We start from the raw sequence: 24,839 nt of genomic DNA, 5'->3' as shown, positions 1-24,839 counted from the left end.
ATCCTGGCCACGTTTGTGACCTACACCACAGCTCATGGCAATGCCCAGATCCCTAACCCACTGACTGAGGCCAGGTATTGAACCTGCGTCCTCATGGATACTAGTCAGATCCATTTCCGCTGAGCCTTGATGGGAATGCCAATAAAATCATTCTTATTTATTTTAAAAGGAGTTTCAGAAAAGGTAGTGTGAAATGTAAAGTTGTTTTTTCCCTTCTGTAATGTATTTTTTTATTTTCCTGAATGTCTTTTTTCAGTGCCATGTATATATGTATCCTTTCTAGTATTTTTTATTCTTACTTTTTTAAATTAAAAAAAGTAATACATCTATGTTAAACATATGATAAAAAAATGTAGTCAGTGCAACTGGATATACAGTGGAAAGTGTATTTCCTTCCAGTTCACTGTTGTTTACCACGGACTCTACTTTTTGAAGGGATCCAAGAATAGCTTATATTCTTATTTTAGTTTACATTTTGTTTCTTCCTTTTTATTTGACCACAGTTATTTTTCTTTATTTTCAAAGTACTCTGTAGAATTTTTCCTCCTCCCCTCTCTCTCCCTCTCTTTCCCTTTTTTCTCTCTTAATATTAAGGTGAAGGGGAAAAATTGTTTTTATTGGTTATTTGATTATAACTAACCACTCATGTACTCAAGAGTACACAGTGCAAAAGCAAATTATCTATATACAGATATTAAAGTGGTAAAACATTAAGGATTCTAAGAAAGCATGGCAGGAAAAAAATGCAAGTTAAACAATAGTGTATTCTTAACCACTCAACTCAAAACTCGATTTTTAAAAAAAACAAAACTGTCCAATCCTTCAATTATGTTTACCTTGAACTTACCCTACACACACACGTGTTTGTGTGTGTGTGTTGAAATCTAAAGAAGTTTTGTACCTGAATTGATAGTATTGTATCAGTGTCAGTTTCCTGGTTTTGACAGTATATTATGGTCTTGTAAGATACTGTCTTTGTGGGAAGCTGAGTGAGGGAGTACCTGGGACCTCATACTCTTTTTGCAATTTAATGTGAATCTTAAACTTTCAAACTAACTGTGTGTGTGTGTGTGTGTGTGTGTGTGTGTATACACACTTTTTTATTATAACTTTTTAGCTTTTTTTGGAGGAAAGGGTGTATAGTTGTTTGAGTTTTAACAATGTGTAATTTTAATTAACCATCACTGTAATCAAGCTGTATGTATGTATACGTACTGTTCATCCCTTCGATTACCCCTTAACAGTCACACTTTTCTCACAACCCACCTGACCTCTGGCAACCACTGATCTGTTCTCTATCACTATAATTTTGTCACATAACTTTGGAATTCTATAGTATCTTGTCCCTCATGATTGGCTTTTTCCATTCAGCCATATGCCCTGGACATCGGTCCAAGTTGTTGCTTGTATCAGTAGTTTGCTCCTTTTCATTACTGAGTAATATTACAGCAACATGTATATTTTACTCATGTACTTTGTCCTTTGCTTCCCACTCTTGAGGCTAGATCTCAAGATCCCAGTTGCATCAGAATATCAAGCTCAGATCTTCTGTGCAGGTATTGGAGCCATCCTAAGATATCTGCAGTTGATTACTGAAACCCATTTAATAATATGTCACTTAAGTAATATGTATTAAAAAGCTGACGATAAAGACGTGGTCGAAAATGAAATGAGAAAGATAAAGGTTAGACAGGACTGCACAGAATTTTGAAAATGTCCAGAGAAAGGAAAAACTTAGGTCATTGTCTAGATTGTGTTTGATATGTATTTCTGGCATTTTCCCTGCATGTTCTTAGAATAGATTGAGAATAAACCCTTGGAGTCAGCAGTTTGTTTCATTATATTGTAGTTTGCGGATATTGTAGTATCCCCAAAGTAATCGCCAAATGGCCAGTAGGTTAATTAGGCTAGATCTAGATCTGTCCCTTCATTGATTTTTGGTACTGGTTTTTCTGAGGAACGGTTTTAGGCCTGGTTGTTACAGTTCTTTTGTTCCATGTTGGAAAGTTTCCAAAACAGTTTCTCTATGGTAACAAAAAGAGCAGAAGCTTGTGTATTCTATTAGTGATAAACCCTTCCGGGCCTTACACTTGATATTTGATTAAGTGGTGGGATTTTTCTATCTCTTCCATTTTATTATCTGGTCTTATATAAGAATCAATTCTTTGTTTTTGCTTTGTTTTTTGTTGTTTGTTTTTTAGGGCCACACCCGTGGCATATAGAAGTTCCCAGGCTAGGGGTTGAATCGGAGCTACAGCTGCCGGTGTATGCCACAGCCACAGCAACACCAGATCTGAGCCATGTCTGCAAACTACACCACAGCTCATGGCAATGCTGGATCCTTAACCCACTGAGCAAGGCCAGGAATCGAACCCACAACCTCATGGTTCCTAGTTAGATTTGTTTCGCTGTGCCACGACGGGAACTCCAAGAATCTTTAATTCTTATATCTGCTGATGGTCTGAGGGTTTTTTTTTTGGTCTTTTTGCCTTTTCTAGGGCCACTCCCATGGCATATGGAAATTCCCAGGCTAGAGGTCGAATTGGAGCTACACCTGCCGGTGATGCCAGAGCCACAGCAACTCAGGATCTGAGCTGCATCTGCGACCTTCACCACAGCTCATGGCAACGCCGGATTCTTAACTCACTGAGTAAGGCCAGGGATCAAACCCGCAACCTCATGGTTCCTAGTCAGATTCGTTAACCACTGAGCCATGATGGGAACTCCTGGTCTGAGATATTTCTGACTCTGGAATTTATCACTGAGTATAGTCAGCTGAGTCTGAAAGATTCAGCGAACACAGTTCTTAGGTTACTTAACTTGACCCTTATTGTCCCTCTCTTTTCCTGTTCTTATCAGAACAATGTCATTTGACACTATGGCTGATGGAGGAATTGGGAAAAAAAAAAAGGCAGATCCCTAGGAGAAGCTGAGACTATTGTTATATGCTAAGGGATAGTGGATTTGTCACAGACTCGGTTTCTTAAACGGGATCACTTGGGAGATACATCAGGAAGGACAGAGTTGATTTTAGGCAGGATGTGTCAGGCAAAGCAGTGAAATCCTTGTGTTTAGTACTTTGGTAGAGGGAAAGAAATTTATGTGGTTGACAGTACAAGCTTTTGGGGAAAGGTAAGGCCACACTCTGCTAAGAGGATATGAAAAAAGCAATGGGCTTTTTTTCCATGGGCTGTGGGATGGGCTGAGACATAGACTAATCAGATGAAAGCTCTTAGAAAGATATGAAGCACCATGGAGGTGAAAATAATATCTAGAGTGAAAGGAGTTACTTCCATTATAAAGTCCAACAGTCAAGTCTAATAAAAACCACCATTTAAACATATTTATTACTTTATCTCCTTTAGGATGAAAGAAAAAAAATTTTTTTTTATCTCCTTAATTTACTGTTCAGTGGTGAACATTTAAGAATAAATCACCAAAATAGCTCAGTTGGGAGAGCGTTAGACTAAGGACAAATGGTTGATTTCTCTCTAGAGAGCTTGGTTTAAGATCTTATTTTTTATAACTAAAGTTTAGTTGATTTACAATGTTGTGCCATTTTCTGCTGAATAGCACAGTGACCCAGTCATACATATTAGGATTTTATTGCTGATGTAAAGATTTGATAATAAATATGTGATTTGAAAATAAAGTTTCTGGAGGGTAGGGGGTTGGAATTGATTACACACTACTATGTATAAAATAAGTAGCGGGGACCTACTGTATAGCACAGGGTAATCTATTCAGTACTATATAATAACCTGTGTGGGAAAAGAATCTGAAAATGAATTGATACATGTATAACTGATTTACTTTGTTGTACCCCTGAAACTGACATGAATTTCTAAGTCAACTATACTCCAATAAAATTTATTTAAAAAACAACAAAAAAAGTTCCAGAATTTTATAAAGTGGAACCAATAACAAAGGTGCAAAATTTGAGGTAACAACCTTATAGATTTTTATACTAATAAAGCTGTTGATATTTAGTTTCTTTCTTTTGTTCTCCCTAGAGGTTTTGCTACTTATTGATGAGTGCTTCAACTTACACGTTTATGATGATGTGGGAGTACAGCCACTATCTCTTGTTTCTTCAAGCAATATCTCTCTTCTTGCTAGATAGTTTTTCACTGGAGCAAAGTGACAAGGTATTATGGTTTTTAATTCTGAGAATGAATGTTTTTATAGTGTTGTATAAAACTATTCACTTTTAAACTTATTTTTTATTTTATTATTCCTTTTTTTTTTTTTTTTTTTTTTTTTTTGCTTTTTTAGGGCCACACCTGCAGCATATGGAGGTTCCCAGGCTGGGGGTTAAATTGGAGCCATAGCTGCTGGCCTATACTACAGTCACAGCCACACCAGATCCAAGCCATGTCTGCGACCTACACCACAGCTCATGGCAACACCAGGGATCGAACCTGCGTCCTCGTGTTTGCTAGTCAGATTTGTTAACCACTGAGCCACAATGGGAACTCCCAGGTTTATTTAAAATTTTTTTTTTTCTTTTTTTTACCATACCCATGGCATGTAGAAGTTCACAGGCCAAGTATCGAACCCATGCCACAGCAGTGATAACCCTGGATCCTTAACCCACTGAGCCACCAGGGATCTCCCTGAAGTGTTTTAATAAGCTCTGATTTATAATTCTACTCAAAAAATCGCTAAACCCATTCTACCCTTGTCCTTGTAGAAACACTTTGAACTTCCCTTAAACATGGTCTGCTTAGCCAAAGTCACCACTTGCTTTCTATTTTTAGCCATCTCTCCATCTTCCTTTTCTGTTTCTTGAAAAAATATATATCTATGAAACATATCTTTTTTTTGTCTTATATAAAATATAGAACATGTTACAAAAGAGTATATGTATTTTGTATATATAGTATATAGAAGAAAAATTAATATTTGAACACCCAGGGCAAGAAATGGAGCATACGAATACCTCAGAAGCCCCTCTTCTCTTTCCCAGTAATATCCTGTTCCTTTCCCAACACAGGCTAACGTATCAAATTTTGTTTATTCTTTCCTTCTTTTCCTTTGTCATTTTTTTTCTTCTTATGGCTACACCTGTGGCATGTGGAAGTTCCCGGGCTAGGGGTTGAATTGGAGCTGCAGCTGAGGCCTACACCACAACCATAGCAAAGCTGAATCCTTAACGCACTTAGTGAGGCCAGGGATCAAACCGGCGTCCTCATGGATACTAGTCAGGTTTGTTAACTGCTGAGCCACCACAGGAACTCCTTTAAGCATTCTTATACATGTCACCTGGCACAGAAGTGCAGGATTTTTCTAGAATATATACCTCATTGTAGAATTACAAGTCAAAGGATATGTGAATATTCAATCTAACTAGAAATACCAACCAAGCCTTTCCCAGCATGGTTGTATCAGTAGTTAAATGTTCCCATAAACATTTGGTTCCTTTGTTTATCTTTTTCTTATTTGCCCTCTTTCTTTTTTTTCTCTCTCTTTTTAAGGCCATACCTGCAGCATATGGAGGTTCCCAGGCTAGGGATTGAATTGGAACTGTAGCTGCCCGCTTACACCACAGCCACAGCAGTGCCAGATCCGAGCCACGTCTGCGACCTACATTATAACTCACGCCAATCCCAGATCCTTAACCCACCGAGTGAGGCCAGGGATCAAACCTATATCCTCATGGATAGTAGTTTTGTTCTTAATTTGCTGAGCCACAATGGGAACTCCCTATTATGCCCTTTCTTATCTTTTCTTCATTTATAAGTATTTATTAAGTATTTAATATGTTTTCTAAGCCAGAAATTTGAGGATCTTCTTGCTCTTCTCTTCCTTTTCTTTATTCCATATACTCAGATGGTTTGGAATCGTATTCAGTTCCAACATTTAGACTATTTTAATAGAATATAATATAAAGAATCATTAACCAAGTAGAAAATTGTTAACTTGTTAATTGAAAGGATATTAAGAACCTGGAAATATTATAGAGGTAGCAACTGCAAGAAGCAGCTGCAACCCCTAAAGCCAAGGGATCAAAGGAAGAATTTGGAATTATTAAAACTTAGAAGGTTAGGGAGTCCACGTTGTGGCTCATTGGGTTAAGAATGTGACATAGTGTCCGTGAGGATGCAGGTTTGATCGCTGGCCTCATTCAGTGGGTTACTGATCCCAGCTTTCTGTGAGCTGTGCTGTAGGTTGCAGATGCAGCTCGGATCTGGCATTGCTGGGGCTGTGGCTGTGGCAGTTCAGATTTGATCCGGCCTGGGGACTTCCGTATGCCACAGGTGCAGCCTTATAAAAAAGAAAAAAAGGAGTTCCCATCGTGGCTCAGCGGTTAACGAACCCAACTAGCATCCATGACGACGTGGGTTTGATCCCTGGCCTCACTCAGTGGGTTAAGGATCCAGCATTGCCATGAGCTGTGGTGTAGGTCACAGATGTGGCTTGGATCCCGCATTGCTGTGGCTGTGGTGTAGGCCAGCAGCTACAGTTCCAATTCAACCCCTAGCCTGGGAATTTCCATATGCCGTGGTTGGGGCCCTAAAAAGACGAAAGCAAAAAAAGAAAACTTAGAACCTTAGAGGGACCCCATGCAGCTGAAGCCTAGAAACCTAGGCTTCTGAGGAGGGGCCACTGCACAGCTTTGCTAGTGTCTCTGAACTAGAAAGAAGAGCCCTGTGGAAATGGGACCCAGACTTCTGGGAATAGGACTCTGGCCAGCTGGTCCTGGGGTATCTGTGATTAAGCTGGTTCTTCAAGTATTTAGACAAACCACAGCTGTATCCAGCTGCTCTAACAAGCAGGGATTACTGTGGACTGAAGGAGCATTGCTGAGGTGATGCTCCTAGAAACTGTAAGCAGCAGGAAGGAACCTCACCCCTGTTCTCCCCAACCTTGTAATCTCTTGCTGGCACTTTGGCCCCCACTTAATAGGGGGCCATATGGAAAAGCTGAAATGTATATTGCAGAGGCTGGCCCCAGCACTGAGGTAGGAGATAGAGGAATAGGTTTGGGGTTAAGAGAACCAGCAGCTGAAACAAAGAAATAGAACATGGTCAGCACCCAGAAGATCCCATTGTGCCCTCCTTGTCATTGCTTCAGCCTCCCAGCAGTGAGATATCTTTCTAAAAAAATAGCTTTGGCTTTTTTAGGGATTTTTTTTTTTTTTTGGTCTTTTTTGCCATTTCTTGGGCCATTCCTGCGGAATATGGAGATTCCCAGGCTAGGAGTCAAATCAGAGCTGTAGCCGCCAGCCTACACCAGAGCCACAGCAACCTGGGATCCAAGCTGCGTCTGCAACAACAACCACAGCTCTTGGCAACACCGGATCCTCAACCCACTGAGCAAGGGCAGGGATCGAACCCACCACCTCATGGTTCCTAGTCGGATTTGTTAACCACTGAGCCACAATGGGAACTCCTGGTTTTTGGTTTGTTTTAGCTTTTAACATCTCTGCTTTTTGATTCCCCTCACCCCCACCTCCACTAATGCCTATATTTTGTCTTAGTTTTTCCCTTTCTAAAAGGAATTCATTTTATGGTAGATTAAATTATACCATTGAATTTTAGAAAAGAAATCTGGTAAGACGTAAAACTTTCCTGGGAGATCTTCTATTAGGAAATTGAATTTAACTTTCTTATTCTCACTGTTAAGGGGACCAAGTGCAAAAATACTTTTCTGTGGTGCTACATTTCATGGCAGTATATTTTCACTGGGTAGGTTTTGGGAACTGCTGCTAAAGATCATGATTTTTTATTTATTCAGTTTGATATTGCATAGATGGATTTTAATAACAGACCACCAAGTGATATTGAGTCAGAGCCTGGGATTAAAGAAGATTCTTCCAGTCTGATTTAGATATCCATAGTGTTAAAGCGTTTTCTTTGTGGAGAGTTCTTTCTAAGAAGAAAGTGATAATTTATTGTATCCCATGACATTAAAAATACAAATTGAACATTTGTACAATACTGTCCAAAATTGTAGTAGAGCATTTACTTTATAATTGTAGTCAAGTGTATTCTGAACAAAACTAGTGAAAACATGTACAATAAAATACATTTTATTCTCATTCATTTTATTTTTGTCTCAACAGGTTCATGAAGTTTATAGAATCTATATATTTTCTCTCTTTCTGGGATATTTACTGCAGTTCGAGAATTCAGCTTTGTTGGTGTCTCCTTTATTAAGTTTAGTAGTAGCCTTAATGCTTGCTAAGTGCCTTCAGGTAATTAGAATTACCTTTTTATCATTCTTGGGGTGAACTTTTAAGTTGTTAATTTTTTTTAAACCTCACTTCTTTGCTTTTCCCCCCACTGCATAGCTGAATGTGAAAAAAGAAACTTTCGTAGCCAAAATAATGAAAGTAATAAATTTTTACTTGGTGTGTACTCTGACAGTGACCCTGAATGTTATAATGAAGGTATGTAACCCTGTATTTCAGATGCATGTAGCAGATTAAAATGAATAATGAAATATCCTAGAGTAAAGTTTAATGAGAATGATGGGATAGCAAGATAATATAGAATTTGTACAGTAAAATTTGTTCTTGAGCAATAACCATACCTCATATACTAGATGAGAAAAGAGGATCTGGTTCTTTTCTAGTTATACTTTAAAATAATTACCTTTATTTTTGTTTAATTTAAAATATTATCATTATTCAACTAAGTAATATATGGAATAAATTCAGATGAGTAAAATTTATGTTCAAAAGAGTGGGTAAGTTATTTAAGCCAGGTGGGATAAGGTTGAAATCTTTTTTTTTTCCTCTACTTTTTAGGGCCACACCCATGGCATATGGAGGTTCCCAGGCCAGGGGTCTAATCAGAGCTACAGCTGCTGGCCTACACCACGGCCACAGCAAATATACTTATTATACCAGATTATACAAATTATACCAGATCTGAACCACTACCCCGTTATACTTAACTATAAGGTAATGTGATCGACTTACAAGAATAAATCTCCTTCATTACACCATGTATTATTTAATTCATATTTTTGGTTTTATAATCTTGCTGTGTTTTCTGTTTCTAGTATTGGACAAAAGCATATTTGCTGTAAGCATAGCTAATAGTTCTTGATTGTGACTAATGTTTTTCTCCTCCAGATGTTTGTCCCACACAAAGAAAATGGACATATGCTGAAATTTCTTGAAGTAAAATTTGGGCTAAATATGACTAAGTAAGTTTACTTAACTCTATACCAGTTAGAAGATAAAGAGCAGAAATAATTAAAGAAGGGGGTACACACCTAATTACATACCTCTTAGAAAATAATGCGGGATATTATAATAGCTAAAAGAAATATGTCATTAATACTTTTCTCGTTCAAAAAATATCTCATTTAGGTCTTTATTTATTTATTTGTCTTTTCAGGGCTGTACCCGTGGTATATGGAAGTACCCGGGCTAGGGGTTGAATCAGAGCTGCAGCTGCCAGCCTACACCACAGCCACAGCAAGTGGGATCCAAGCCTCATCTGTAACCTACACCACAGCTCACAGCAACACCAGATCCTTAATTCACTGAGCAAGGCCAGGGATCAAACTCGAGTCCTCATGGATACCAGTCGAATTCATTACTGCTGAGCCACAGTGGGAACTCCTTCATTTGGGTCTTTTAAAATTAGATATATCTGGATTTCCTGTGTGGCGCAGCAGAAATGAATTCAACTAGGAACTGTGAAGTTATGGGTTCCATCCTTGACCTCCCTCAGTGGGTTAAGGATCCAGTGCTGCCATGAGTTGTAGTATAGGTCACAGCCGAGGCTTGGATCTGGTGTTGCTATGGCTATGGAGTAGGCCGGCAACTGTAGCTCCGATTAGACCCCTAGCCTGGGAACCTCCATATGCCGCGGGTGCGGCCCTGAAAAGACAAAAGAAAGAAAGAAACAAACAACAACAACAACAAAATTAGATATACATAAGCTTCAATAGCATCACAGTGTGTTGAAGCTACTTTCGCCTTTGATGAGGAAAGATGATATAATCTAAGGTCAGAATAAATTAAATATCTAAATGAATAAAGAACCAAGGAAATTTTAACCAGTAACTACCAAAATGCTTATTTTAATTTTTAATTTTTATTTATTTATTTATTTGTCTTTTTGTCTTTGAGGGTTGCAGGCTAGGGGTCAAATTGGAGCTATAGCTGCCAGCCTACACCAGAGCCACAGCAACATGGGACCTGAGCCACATCTGTGACCTACACCACAGCTCACAGCAATGCTGGATCCTTAACTCACTGAACGAGGCCAGGGTTCGAACCTGTGTCCTCATGAATGCTAGTCGGGTTTGCTAACCACTGAGCCATGACGGGAACTCCAAAAATGCTTATTTTTAAGAAGAGTATGAAATTAATAAAAGCAAAAGAGTATGAGTGTAAAGCAACTATAGTTCAATTTAGGAAAAAAGTTCATGATGTACTCCAAATCTACATTTAAAAAAAAAAAAAAAGGACGAGTAGTAAGATATTTATTTTTTAGCAAAGAATCCCGTCTTAGCATCATAATGGTAGATTGGGCCAGGAGCTAACTTCTGCAGTTCTAGAGTATTGTTGTACCTTTCGTTTTTAGTTAGATATTGTTATACCTTTTGTTTTTGGTTAAATTGGGCCAGGAACTAACTTCTGAAATTCTGGAATATTGTTGTAGCTTTTATTTTTGGTCATTTTAAGTCTGAAATGAAATAAATGGTTTCATGTACAGATAGAGTCCACTTGCACAACAGAAAATGTATATTTACCTATACTTTTCTCTAGTTCATATTACAGTCATTTGCTGTGATTACATGGGATTTTAGATGGTGTGCATAGAATTTCATGTCGTGATATATCACTGTTAGCCAAATGTTTGACATAGCTTAAACACTGGATAAATCTAAAGTGTAAATCATATATAGCTTGCTACTAAGATAAAAGGATCCTTTAGGAGGCCATATATACTTTATAAAGGTAGGGACTGTGTCTTTTTCACGTGTATATATATATAGACCTGACACTCAACAGGCAACTAGTAAAAATTGGTTAGAGACCTCCAGAATTGTTTGTTTGTTTACCCAACGAATTTATTACATTTATAGTTGGACAATGATCATCACAATCCGCTTTTATAGGATTTCCAAGCCACAACCCCAGCGCATCCCCCCACCCCCCCAAACTGTCTCCTTTGGAGACCATAAGTTTTTCAAAGTCTGTGAGTCAGTATCTGTTCTGCAAAGAAGTTCATTCTGTCCCGTTTTTCAGATTCCACATATATGTCAGTGAAAGCATTTGATGTAGAGACCTCCAGAATTGACAGGCCTTTTCACTGACTTTCTCTTTAACCTTGGAAGACTCTAGTATGAGCCTCGGATTAAGGGCTTCTTTTCTCCAGTGTTTCTTAGTTCATGTTGTATAGTGCTCTTTTGTTCTGCTTGTCAGGTACTACTAGATTGGCTTCACAAGGTATTACACTAGGTATTTTAAGATTAAGACTTGGTCCCTTGTCCTTAAGGTTATTGCCAGCTCATTAAATAGTTTTTATACAATTAATGGCATGGATGGTATAAATAGTAAGTGCATTATGCTCATCATGCCAACTGGGACTCAGGATTTTATAGTTCACCAGAATTTCAGGAAACATTTCTGTTGAGATAGACTTTTAAGAACCACTAAGGAAATGTTAATAAATATTCATTTAATGTGCAAGATACTGGGCCAGGTATTCTGGGGGATACAAAAATGACTACAGTCTAATACATGGCACATTGTATTAAGCACTATAATACAGGGATAATTAAAGTGCCATGGGAATATGGAGAAAGAAAGATTGAGATTAGGAGTTATGGAAAAACTATTCATTAAATTAAGAGTTGAATTTGATCTTACAGAATTAGTAACTTTAATAGGCAGATTTTAAAAAGTAGGTGATTTTGTTGTAGGTATAATTTTTTTTTTTTTTGCTTTTTAGGGCCACACCCTTGGCATATGGGAGTTCACAGGCTAGGGGTCAAATTGGAGCTGTAGCAACTGGCGTACACCACAGCCACAGTAACGTGGGATCCAAGCCAAGTCTGTGACCTATGCACATCTCACAGCAATGCTGGATCCTCAACCCACTGAGCGAGGCCAGGGATCGAACCTGCATCCTCATGGATAATAGTTGGATTCATTACCACTGAGCTGTGATGGGAACTCCAGTACATATGAAATATTTTGATAACAACCTCTTTGATACAGTTGTATGGCTATTTGACACACTGTGAAACTTTAACCTTTTACTTTAAACCCAGTGATTTGTGAAACATTCTCAATACCTGAGCATTCCTGAACATCACTCCATCTCTTACCTCCCTCCCCAGGGCTAGGAATTTGAGGACTGAATGGAAGTTGAAGATGAATTAGGAGTAAGAATGTAGATAAAACTACATATAACTAAAAGTCTTGTCGATCACATTTAGCTTTGGGTGAAAAAAAAAAGTTTATTCTGATTCTTATAGCTTGTAAAGCTTACATTTCAAATTTTATGATTTCTGTCCTAATAATTAGATACCTCTTTTTGAAAAAGGCCCTAGTTGAGAAACATTTATCAGTATAAAACTGGGTTGTCCAACAACAATGTAACTTTAGGGAGTTCCCTTGAGGTGCAGCAGGTTAAGCATCTGGCATTGTCACTGCAGAGGCTCAGGTCACTACTGTGGCTCAGGTTCAGTCCCTGGCCTAGGAACTTCAGCATGCCATGGGAGGCAAAAGGAAACCCAAACAAACTCCAGTTAACTCAATGTAACATTAGTTATATATGTAATTTTCTAGTAGCCACATTAAAAGCAGTGAGAAGAGGGAGTTCCCATTGTGGCTCACTGGTAATGAACCTGACTAGGATCCATGAGGTTGCAGGTGCTATCCCTGGCCTCGCTCAGTGGGTTAAGGATCTGGGCGTTGCTGTGGCTGTGGCATAGGCTGGCAGCTATAGCTGCAATTGGACCCCTAGCCTGGGAACTTCCATATGCCGCAAGTGCGGCCCTATAAAGCAAAAACAAACAAACAAACAAACAAAAACAGTAAGAAGAAACAAGTCAATTTAAAGGTTTTTTTTTTGGCTGTGCCCACAGCATATAAAAGTTTTTGGGCCAGGGATCGAACCCACACCATGGCAGCAACTTGAGCCCCTGCACCGATGATGCTGGATCCTTGACTCACTATGCCACCAGAGACCTCTGTAAATTTAATTTTAATGTATTTTAACATTATTAAAAATATTTTAAAGTGTAAATTATATGAAAATTATTAATGAGATATAATTTAGAAAAAAATTCCCTTTTTCACTCTTTTTTATCTTTGAAGTCCAGGGTGTATTTTGTGCTTAAAGTACACCTCCATTTGCACTGGCCACATTTCATGTGCTAATAGGTATATGTGGCTAGTGGATACTATACAGTGTAGATATAGAGGTTAGATGGATGAATTCTTGTTGTCTTCCAGATAAAAATAGAAAGTAAAACTCCCTTAAAACTGTATTGAGTTCTAGAGATGGTCACATTGCTGGATCACAAAAGTAGCACTTTAAAATTTATTAGGGGAGTTCCCATTGTGGTGCAGGGGAAACAAATCCGACTAGGAACCATGAGGTTGCTGGTTCGATCCCTGACCTCCATCAGTGGGTTAAGAATCTGGCGTTGCCATGAGCTGTGGTGTAGGTCTTGGACACAGCTTGGATCCCGAGTTGCTGTGGCTGTGGTGTAGGCCGGCAGCTATAGCTCATACTAGACCCCTAGCCTGGGAACCTCCATATGCCTCAGGTACGGCCCTAAAAAGCAAATAATAAAATAAAATTTATGAGGGCAGTTTGTTGAAGAGGGTTACTAGTGCTGCTCTTTTCATTTGTCAAGGATATGACCTGGCTCTTATAATAAATGGATCTAGGAAATTTGTTTTGTCTTAGTTTTTACTAAGATAAAAAGTACTTTTACGTTCAGAACTTTAAAACATCTGTGATATTAATATCACGTTTTTTGTTTTCTGTAGGAATTTTACAATGAATTGGCTCCTATGTCAAGAATCTCTTCAGGCACCATCTCAAGATTTTTTTTTGCGATTGACACAGTCTTCTTTATTACCTTTTTATATTTTAGTGTTAGTTATTTGTTTTCTTTCTATGATTCAAGTTATTTTTCGGAGAATTAGGTAAGTACCTAGGAGAACCAATAATATTACTAATTAATAAATTATGGAAATATATAAAACTTTAATATCCTTCCAATATTTGTATGTTTGAAAGCTAACTCAATTCTCTCTTTATCAGTATGTAAAATATCATTATAAGCTATCCAGATAAAACTCAAATATAAGCTTATATATCTAAATATGTAATGTCCTTTTTTTTGGCTGTATTCACAGCATGTGGAAGTTCCTGGGCTAGGGATCAAATCCAAGCCACAGTTGTGATCTGTGCCACAGCTGCAGCAATGCCAGATCCTTAACCCACTGCACTGAGCAAGGGATCAAACCTATGCCTCAGCAGGGACCCAAGCTATTGCAGAGGCAACAACTGATCCTTAACCCACTGCATCATAGTATGAACTCTGGTAATGTAATTTTTTTTTTTTTTTTTTTTGCTTTTTAGGGCCACACTTGTGGCATATGGAGTTTCCCAGGCTAGGGGTCTAATCGGAGCTATAGCTGCTAGCCTACACCATAGCCACAGCAATGTGGGATCTGAGCTGCGTCTTCGATCTACACCACAGCTCACGGCAACACCAGATCCTCAACCCACTGAGCGAGGCCAGGGATCGAACCCCCAACCTCATGGTTCCTGTCGGATTTGTTTCCGCTGAACCACGATGGGAACTCTGGTAATGTCCATTTTTAATGCAGGAATAATATTTAAATAATCAGTTAAACCTTTACAGACTCATTTACTGATTTACTCAGATTTTTTACTTACTGTACAAAAAATTTCTTCTACTTAAATGAGGCTAGTAGTGTAAGTGATTTTATTTTATTTTATTTTTTTAATTTAATTTTTTTGCTTTTTAGGGCCGCAGTCTTGGCATATGGAGGTTCCCAGGCTAGGGGTACAATTGGAGCTACAGCTCCTGGCCTAGGCCACAGCCACAGCAACAGCAACTTGAGATCCGAGCTGCGTCTGCAACCTACACCACAGCTCACAGCAACATCGGATCCTTAACCCTTTACTGAGCAAGGCCAGGGATGGAACCTGCATCCTCATGGATACTAGTCAGGTTCATTACCACTGATCCATAATGGGGATTCCTGATAGTATCTTAATTTTGAGAATTTAGTTTTTCAAATTGTGATTTAACTGTATTGATTTAGTAGTCACTAGTTCAGTGATAATTTGGTCTCAGAAAAGGAACCTAAATTTTTTTTTCATTTTTTTTATTACTCAAATGAATTTATCACATCTGTAGTTGTATAATGATCGTAACAATCTGATTTCACAGGATTTCCATCCCACAACCCAAGCACATCCACCCACCCCCCAAACTATAAATTTTTTTTTAATTATATTTCCCGAACTTTTATATTTAATCTTCATAGAGTCAGTTGTCTTCATGTTTGAAAAGCCATTTTTAAAGACTTGGAGATATGTAAGTTAGGTATTTGGCCAGAATATACTTTCACATTTTAAGAACTACCTGTATTTTTTATGAGATTAAAGATCTTTGATTTTTCAAATAAATATTTTTGAAGTAGTAAAAAAACACATTTCTTTCTCTAGTGGTAAGTCCCTGAAAGAAACTATTACACTTGAAGATGGGCGAATTGGAGAAAGGCCAGAAATCATTTATCATGTGATTCACACTATTTTATTGGGCTCTCTTGCAATGGTTATAGAAGGGTAAGTATACTTTATTTGATCCATTTGTTTTTACAAAGAATTGTTTTTTCTAAGTGGATACTTTCAAGAATACATTTATAAAACAAAAACAAAAAACGTAATATAACTAACGTTTAGAGAGGTTTTTATGGTACAATGAACTGATATTTACATATTCATTTATTTGCTCAAAAACTGCTAAACATCTTCCAAGGGCCAAGTATTGTGCTAGGTGCTTGGGTACAGTGGTGAACAAAAGTACACAGCAGTCTCTGACTTTAAGTGACTTATGGACTAATGAAGGTGACATGTTAATCACACAAAAATAAAACTACAACTTTGATAAGTGAAGGAGAAGTAAATGGTGATCTAAGGATGAGGGTTCAACAAATGATACCTTTTTCTTTGAAGTTTGACTCAGATAAGAAATAAGACACAGGAGTATAAAATGGTTTGAGCACCCACTTTCAATGGGGGTAAGAGGTTTCTTCATACCGACAAACAATTCCCTGGACACCAACGGGGTATCCTTCGGTTCAGCTCAATTTTGACACCACCGACCTGGAGATAGCATCAGAATCCACAGGCTTAGGGTTCAGTTCTACAGGGCTCCCCCCACCTCTTCAGACCAGTTCCAAGTCCAGATTGTTACATGTGTTTCTGATCAACTAGCTGTAAGTCAGAGGTTCCCAAGACCCCCTCCTGGGATTTGATTAATTTACTAGAAGGCTTACAGAACTCAGAGAAACATTTTGCTTACTAGATTACTGGTTTATTACAAAAGGATATAAATCAGGAGTTCCAGTCGTGGCACAGTGGTTAACGAATCCGACTAGGAACCTTGAGGTTGCGATCCCTGGCCTTGCTCAGTGGGTTAAGGATCTGGTGTTGGCGTGAGCTGTGGTGTAGGTCGCAGATGCAGCTCGGATCCCGCGCTGCTGTGGCTCTGGTGTAGGCCGGTGGCTACGGCTCCGATTCAACCCCTAGCCTGGGAATCTCCATATGCCGCGGGAGCGGCCCTAGAAAAGGCAAAAAGACAAAAAAACCCGCCAAAACCCAAAAAAACAAAAGGATATAAATCAGGAACAGCCACATGGAATATTTGCATAGGGAAAGGTACGGGGAAAGGTCTTGGAGGTTCTCTCTCCACGTGCCACTATTCCCAAATCTCCATGTGTTCACCAACCAAGAAGCTCTCTGAACCCTCTCCTTTTTGGGTTTTTCTGGAGGCTTCATTACATAGGCACAACTGATTAAAGCATTGGCCATTGGTGAACTCAGCCTCCTGAGGTTTGAGGGTAGGACTGAAAGTTTCAAGCCTCTAATCTTGTGGTTGACTTCCCTGGCAACCAGCTCTTAGCCTTAGCTGCTTTCCACAAGTCACTTCATTAACAAAGTAAAAGATACCTTTAGGCTCTCAGCACTTAGGAAATTCCAAGTTTGGGGAAGCCATGAGCCAGGAACTTTGGCCAAACACCAAGTATATATGAGAAATATATTTTGGTCATCAGGATGATTCTGATTCTGATTCTGATAAAAGTTGCATTGGAGAATACTTTTCCTTCCTTCTTTCCTCCCTCCCTTCCTTCCTCTCTTGTTCCTTGATGCTCCTGCAGCATGTGGAAGTTCCCAGGCCAGGGACTGAACCCGCACTGCAGCAGCAGCCTGGGCTGCTGCAGTGACAGTGCCAAATCCCTAACCTGCTGCACCACAGGAGAACTTCAGGAGAACACTTGTTCATATGTGACCAAAAGGACTTCCAGTATCTTCCACCCTAGATTGAGGTTAGTCTCAAATTCTAGGCCTTCTGCTCTTGAATGGGTAGAGCCTTGGGAAGCTTCTTCCACCCATATATTCACCCATGTTGCAAAAGGAAGATCCAAAAAAATGGAAGCCTGGAAGTGTTTGAGTTAAGTATTCCCAATTGATTATCTGACCTTACCCTCACCAATCAGAAAAATCACTGCCATGAGGAGGAGCAGTTGGGGATAAGAGTTACTGACTCACTTGTAGATAGATAGGGGAAGTCAGCTTATGGATGATTTTCTAAATGAGACCACAGTCTTGAGAGATAAACAGAGATTGGCCAGACTGTCAGTTTTCTTGTGTGCCACTGTATGTGTGTGTATTTGTATAATAATCTGGGGAAAAGAGGTATTCTTTGGGAACCAGTAGTATGGGATAAATGTGAAGGAAGTAGAAGAAATATGTCTAGAAAAATAAGCAGGGAACAGATCGAGTGTTTTAAGCAGAAATTTGACATGATCAAATTTGCATTTTAGGAAGATCTCTTTGGCAGCAATGATTGACAAAAGTTTGAGAAAAACAAGATTAGAGGAAGATAAACCAGTCGAGAAGATATCATAATAGAATCTAGAAGTGGGTAGCAATGGAGATGGACTGAAAGGGGCCAAAATTAAAACATTTGAGAATTAAAAACTCAGTAAGTAGTTGTAGGGCTGTGGTAGAGGGATCCTAGGAAGAGTTGCAACTCAGAAGCCAAAGAAGGAGTTTTTAAAGAATCTCATGAGAGAGGGTAGATTAGGTGAGGAAAAAGAGATAACTTCAAGGACTGGACTTCAAGGAACCTGACTCTAAATGGAATCAGAGGCTAAGACAGCAACTAGAGAGGGGTGCAGTTGTACTATGGGGAGAAACTTATGTGCATTACAGGATGGAAACGCTACAACTGTTCTACAAACTCTGGCTGGAACCATTTAGGAAAGTAGTACAAGAAAAAACTGAAAAGGTGAATCAGGGCCATATTTTAAAGTGCCTAGAAAATGATTTAGATGAGTTGTCATTTATTTCTGTAGGTATTGGGAAACTAAAGATTTTTGAACAGAATATGTCTTTTTATAGTTATGTTTGAAAAAGATTCATCTGGCATTTGATTGAATTGGAAGAGAATCTAAAAGTGGAGCTGTTAATTAGCTGGTTATTGCAATAAAATGGTAAGGAAGGGATGGATGCAAAGAAATCGGTGGATTGACATAAATGATCCAGTATAGAGGGTGGAAAGTTTGTGTTCTGAGGGGTGTCATATACACATAATTCAATGTGAATGGTGTCCTCTGGAGCTGTAAACCAGACTCTAGTGTGATTCTGGCTGACTGGAAGAATAGCTGGGTATTTTCAGAAATGGGGAAATAGGAGGAGATATTTGTTGACCAGAGGAAACTAACGCAGTTCCTCTGTCTTAGCAATATGTATTCTGTAGGCATCCATTATTTTTTTCCAAGCCCAAGTCAGTATTCTTTATTTTTCTCACACTGCAGCATGCGAAAGTTCTCGGGCCAGGGATCAAACCTGCACCACAAGAGCAACCTGAGCTGCTAGTCACAACGCCGGATCCTTAACCCACTGCACCCAAGGGAATTCCATTATTCATTTTTTTAAACCTTAAGTACATTCTGTCCAATTGGTCTATTTGTTTCACATGACTCTAGACTTTATATAAAACTTTTGTCTTTTTAGGGCCACACCTGCAGCATATGGAAGTTCCCAAGCTAGGGGGTGGAATCAGAGCTTTAGCTGCTGGCCTACTCCACAGCTACAGCAATGCAGGATCCGAGCTTTGTCTGTAGCCTACACCACAGCTCACAGTGACTTGGATCCCGTGTTGCTCTGGCTGTGGCGTAGGCAGGCAGTTGTCGCTCTGATTCGACCCCTAGCCTAGAACTTCCATGTGCACAGGCACAACAGTACAAAGAAAAAAAAAAATACTGCAGTTAAAGCCATGTGTTTTTATCTTTATACATTTAAGCTAATATATCTGTAGGCTAGATTTCTAGAAATGGGATAATCTTGGAATATTTTAAATTTCCATAGGTTCCGTCAAATTGCCTTCTGAAAAAGTATAACAGTTTATATTCTCTCCAGGTGTATAATTTTATTATAGCTCATCTATACTAATGTCTTATTTCATCCTCATTTCAGTGACCCACATGTCTCGATTACTTTAGAAGTAAATAAATACGGGGCTGAAAATTAGAGGCTAAGTTTGTTCATTCTCCCTCAACATTGTGGTAGTTTTATGAGTATAGGAAGAACTCAGAAAAGAGAAATCAGATAATAATGATGTTCATAGGATAGCTCAATATGACTCTTTTTGTCTTTTCCAGCTTGAAATACCTCTGGACTCCTTACGTGTGCATGTTAGCAGCGTTTGGTGTATGTTCTCCTGAACTTTGGATGACACTTTTCAAGTGGCTTCGATTACGGACTGTACATCCAGTATTGTTGGTGAGTCATTGTTATTTTGTGTTAAGTACTTGTTTCTCCTCCAGTTGTATGAATGGAAACCACATTGAATACAATTAAAATAGTGTAAATCACATGATTTATAGGTAAAGAGATCCTTTGAAAAACATTTTTTATAATTTCTGATTATAAAAGTAGTACATTTCACTGAGACAACTTAAAAACTGGAAAGTAAGAATATAAGTGAATCAATAATGTTAGAGGCTATAAAAATTAGTTTTAATAATATTTTTCTTGGTTTGATTTAGAACTATGCTGTGTTTTCAGCATGAATTTAAACAGTTACAATGTACCTGCTATATACAGTGTGCTTGGGATGAAAAGATAACACACAATTGAAAAGATGACAGTCTCCTGGTCATAAAAACAGATAATAAGGAGTTCTGTCATGGCTTGGTGGGTTAAGGATCCGGCATTGTCACTTTTGTGACTCTGGTTACAGCTGTGACACAGGTTCAGTCCCTAGCCTGGGAACTTCGTATTCATCAGGAGTGGCAAAAGAAATAAAAATAAAAAAAAGCACAAATAATAAGAATTGACAAGGTGCTATTGGAACAGAGAAGGCATTCTTTTTTTTTTTTTTTTTTTTTTTTTTTGTCTTTTTTAGGGCCGCTCCCGTGGCATATGGAGGTTTCCAGGCTAGGGGTTGAATCAGAGCTCTAGCCGCTGGCCTACACCAGAGCCACAGCATCCCGGGATCCGAGTCTCGTCTGCGACCTACACCACAGCTCGCGGCAACGCAGGATCCTTAACCCATTGAGCAAGGCCAGGGACCGAACCCGCCACCTCATCGTTCCTAGTCAGATTCGTTAACCCCTGAGCCACAACAGGAACTCCTTGCCAGCCTTCTTCCAGAGGAATTTGTACATTTTTATTTTAGCATAGTAGTACATTTATATGTATTAGCTATTTTTCCCTGTGTTGATTCATTGTCTTTTTGTTGTTGTTAGCTTTTTTTTTTGGCCTTTTAGGGCTGTACACATGGCATATGGAGGTTCCCAGGCTAGGGGTCAAATCAGAGCTACAGCTGCTGGCCTACACCACAGCCAACAGCAATGCCGGATCCAAGCTGCGTCTGCAACCTATACCATAGCTTGTGGCAATGCCAGATCCTTAACCCACTGAGCAAGGCCAGGGATTGAACCTGCGTCTTCATGGATGCTACTTAACTGCTGAGCCTCGACGGGAACTCCTGTTGTTAGCTTTTAACGTGGTGTTTCAGTGTTTCTTCTAAGCTCTTCGTAACCTAAATTCCTGGAAAAATTGTCAAATTTTAGTTTGCTATTTGAAAATATTGCTATGAGCATTATCCTTTTTATGTGCTGCCTTAAATTTATGTAGTAAATATGTATGTCTCACTTTGCCTCCAGCTTGACATGTCTTAAATTTATTTTCTTTACCCATTTCACTCTGTGAACTAGATTCTGTGCTGACTCAATTTCTTTGAAATTGTTATAACTGTAAGCATATGTGATTGGTTATGGAGTCAGTGTCTACTACCTCTAGAGTGTATTCAGAAATGTATTTACTCATAACCCTTTTTCCCTTAACATTTTAGGCTCTTATTCTAAGCACGGCTGTGCCCACTATAATAGGTCTCAGCTTATGGAAGGAGGTAAGAAAATTAAATTTTTCATATTAAAGTATACTTTGTCTACAAGGTAGTGATAAATTTACATATGTGTGTAGGATACTTATATTGAGACACTATTCTAATAAAACAAAGTGTCATATACTCAATAATACTTAATTTTTTACCGCTAGGAACATGATAGATGAGCTAAAACCTTTTTAGAATGCCATCTGAGGAGTTCCCGTCGTGACGCAGTGGTTAACGAATCCGACTAGGAACCATGAGGTTGCGGGTTCGGTCCCTGCCCTTGCTCAGTGGGTTAACGATCCGGCGTTGCCGTGAGCTGTGGTGTAGGTTGCAGACGCGGCTCGGATCCCGCATTGCTGTGGCTCTGGCGTAGGCCGGTGGCTACAGCTCCGATTCAACCCCTAGCCTGGGAACCTCCATATGCCGCGGAAGCGGCCCAAGAGATAGCAACAACAACAACAACAAAAGACAAAAGAAAAAAAAAAAAAAAAAAAGAATGCCATCTGATGCAATTTTCAGTGGTCTAATACTGTTATTAATTCAGTTTGTAATTTGCAAAGGAAATGGCTGAATAAATAGGTTTTAGTATTAAGAACTATTTTGGTGACTCCAAAATTTAAATATTTATAAAATAATATAAATTTTTTGGCTTATCATAATGTAATATGGAACTCATTGCCAGTAAACCTGTGCATTATTTGACTTGGCCTGAAATTTCTCTTTTTGTTTCCTTATTTATTCATTATGTGTGTGCATGAACAATACAACTGATGATTAAATTATGTATTGAGTGTAGGCGGTAAATTAACCATAAAATACATTCTTCAGACTGAGAAGAATGAGCAGGTCACTCAAAGAAAGTAAAGCAATCCATGCCATTGTTTCCATGAGAACAATGTTGTGATATTGTTTGCTTTAAGTTAGCCTCTTAGCTTTTGGAAGTACTCTGAAACAGTTTTAAACTTTCTAAATACTTACATTGAGTATGGGGGATTTTGTTTTGCATTTTAGTTTTTTCCAAGATTAATTACAGAATTGATGGAACTACAAGAATTTTATGACCCAGATACAGTGGAACTTATGACCTGGATAAAGTAAGAATTGAACTGCCCAAGATTGTTTTTAAGCTACTAATTATTGCATGCTATAATGGATTCAGGGGAAGTAATAAATTAATGCTTTTTTATGAGTTCTCATAAAACTTGGGAATTTTACCCCGTGTTTTTAGGGATATTTAGTTTTTGATTGGACTTCTAATTCTAATTTTCTAATTGAACTCATTTCCATTGGTAAGTTTGAGATTTGAGACTCTACCCATTAAACACTAGAAATGTGGAATTATAAATGAACCAGTGTCCTATTATTTAGATAGTCAAAAGATGCTTCTTTTACCCTGGGCTGGAGGTGGATAAGTGTTAGATTTCTAGTCTTAATAACCAAGATTAACAAAAAAAATTTTTTTTGGCCAGGCCTGTAGCATATGGAATCCTAGGTCAGGAATTGAACCTGCACCACAGCTGTAAACAGAGCCACAGCACTGACAACGCCAGATCCTTAACCCACTGAACCACATGGGAACTCCCCCCATTTTTTATTTTGATTTTAATATTCAGGCAGATTTTAATGTGACAGGAGGTGTGATCTGGGCCTGTGTAAGCCCAGAATTGTAAATGAAACACCTTTTTGCCTCCCCCAATATATATATAAAACTATGGAACTCTCAAAGGGTTAGAATGAATGGATGAACTAGCAAAATATCCATTAAGTGACAGAGATAGATGACAAGAAAGCATGTCTTCCTTTGTCTCAGCTCTTGGTCAAAAATAAATCTCTCCTCTAAATTTGTAGCAGTGCATCTGAACTCACATATTTGTAGTTTAAATTACACTTAATCTAATCTAGGAAACCCTAAATCAAAAATTTAGCATGGGAGCTCCCACTGTGGTGTAATGGGATCAGCCTCATCTTGGAAGCGCTGGGACACAGGTTTGATCTCTGGCCTGGCACAGTGGGCTGTGATCCAGTGTTGCTGCAGCTGTGGCTTAGGTTGAGACTGTGGCCTGGATCTGATCCCTGGCCCGGGAGCTCCATATGCCTCAGGGTGGCCAAAAAAATAAATGAAAAAAAGATTAGCATTAAAAAGTAGTCCTGGGAATTCCGCTTTGTGGTGCAGCAGAAACAAACCTGGCTAGCATCTGTGAGAATGTGGGTTTGATCCCTGGCCTCACTCAGTGGGTCAGGGATCCGGGGTTGCTGTGAGCTGTGGTGTAGGTTGCAGATGCAGCTTGGATCCCGAGTTGCTGTGGCTGTGGTGTAGGCTGGCAGCTGTAGCTCCGATGCCACCGCTAGCCTGGGAACTTTCATATGCTGCAGTTTCAGCCCTAAAAAGAAAAAAAAAAAAGAAGTAGTCTTCGGGTGGCCTGGACTGTCTGATATAAACTTCAACCCAGGCTATACAGGATTTCACAAATAAAGCTTCATGAAGATAAGCTCAAAAGTTATACATGAAGAAATAGTACAGCGCAGCAGGAATCAGCTCTTGTTTGTGACAAACAACAAATTAAACCTCTAGCAATTTCTGATAATAAAATTTGTGTCACTTAGTTTTTGCTGTACAGCCACCATGAAACTTAGTGGCTTACAAACAGCAAAGATTCGATGGTTAGCTAAGTGGAGGCAGTGGATAGGATTCTTACGGTTTGGGGCGGCTCTCTGGGACTAGATGGTATGGCATGGCCTCTCTCATGTCGAAGGCTGGGTACGTGTCAACTGAGGGCATGGAAATGACTTGGCCATGTGTGTTATCATCATCCAGCACTGGTGAGCCTGGGCCCATTCATAAGGTGGTAGTTGTAGAGTTCTCAGGAACAAGAAGAGGACAAGTTTCAGTGTCGAACATGTTTTAAACTTCTGTTCACATTATGTGTGCTGTTGTTCTGTTGGCCAAAGCAAGTCTTGTGACGAAAACCAGAGTTTCCTCCAGGAGAGTAACTATAGGGAAAAGAATCATTGCCATTTTTCTGACTATGGATAGAGACTATGAAATAACTACATTGAAATATTTTAAAGACATAGAAGAAGAAACCAAAACTTGAAAAAAGAGTGAAACACTATCAGAAAAGGCCAAGATAATGGGGGAAGAAACACAATGTGTTTCTGGAAAAGAGGAACAGGTTTTTAGA

The 24,839-nt window shown here is 38.9% G+C and overlaps 1 protein-coding gene across 7 annotated transcripts in view; it reads left to right on the top strand.

Moving 5' to 3' along the window:
• DPY19L4 (dpy-19 like 4 (C. elegans)) overlaps positions 1 to 24,839 on the top strand; it is a 65,045-nt gene that overhangs the window by 25,133 nt on the left and 15,073 nt on the right. For 3 of the 7 annotated variants that reach the window (XR_002343210.1, XM_021089085.1, XM_021089086.1), the window contains 10 exons: positions 1,506 to 1,556; positions 4,014 to 4,148; positions 8,069 to 8,200; positions 8,297 to 8,395; positions 9,086 to 9,159; positions 13,979 to 14,137; positions 15,696 to 15,815; positions 19,919 to 20,039; positions 21,616 to 21,672; positions 22,669 to 22,751. Coding sequence is in view for 4 of the 7 variants with exons in the window: in XM_021089085.1 (XP_020944744.1) it covers positions 1,506 to 1,556; positions 4,014 to 4,148; positions 8,069 to 8,200; positions 8,297 to 8,395; positions 9,086 to 9,159; positions 13,979 to 14,137; positions 15,696 to 15,815; positions 19,919 to 20,039; positions 21,616 to 21,672; positions 22,669 to 22,751 (1,031 nt within the window). In the remaining 3 variants the exon portion in view is untranslated. The remainder of the gene's footprint in view (positions 1 to 1,505; positions 1,557 to 4,013; positions 4,149 to 8,068; positions 8,201 to 8,296; positions 8,396 to 9,085; positions 9,160 to 13,978; positions 14,138 to 15,695; positions 15,816 to 19,918; positions 20,040 to 21,615; positions 21,673 to 22,668; positions 22,752 to 24,839) is intronic. The other 4 variants (XR_002343211.1, XM_001926300.6, XR_002343212.1 and 1 more) reach the window with 3 other exon arrangements.

This window comes from Sus scrofa, chromosome 4 (assembly GCF_000003025.6).
Source record: "Sus scrofa isolate TJ Tabasco breed Duroc chromosome 4, Sscrofa11.1, whole genome shotgun sequence".
Classification (NCBI taxonomy): Eukaryota; Metazoa; Chordata; class Mammalia; order Artiodactyla; family Suidae; genus Sus; species Sus scrofa.
The sequence above is the reverse complement of the archived record's forward strand: the minus strand, read 5'-3'. Positions and strand labels throughout refer to the sequence as shown.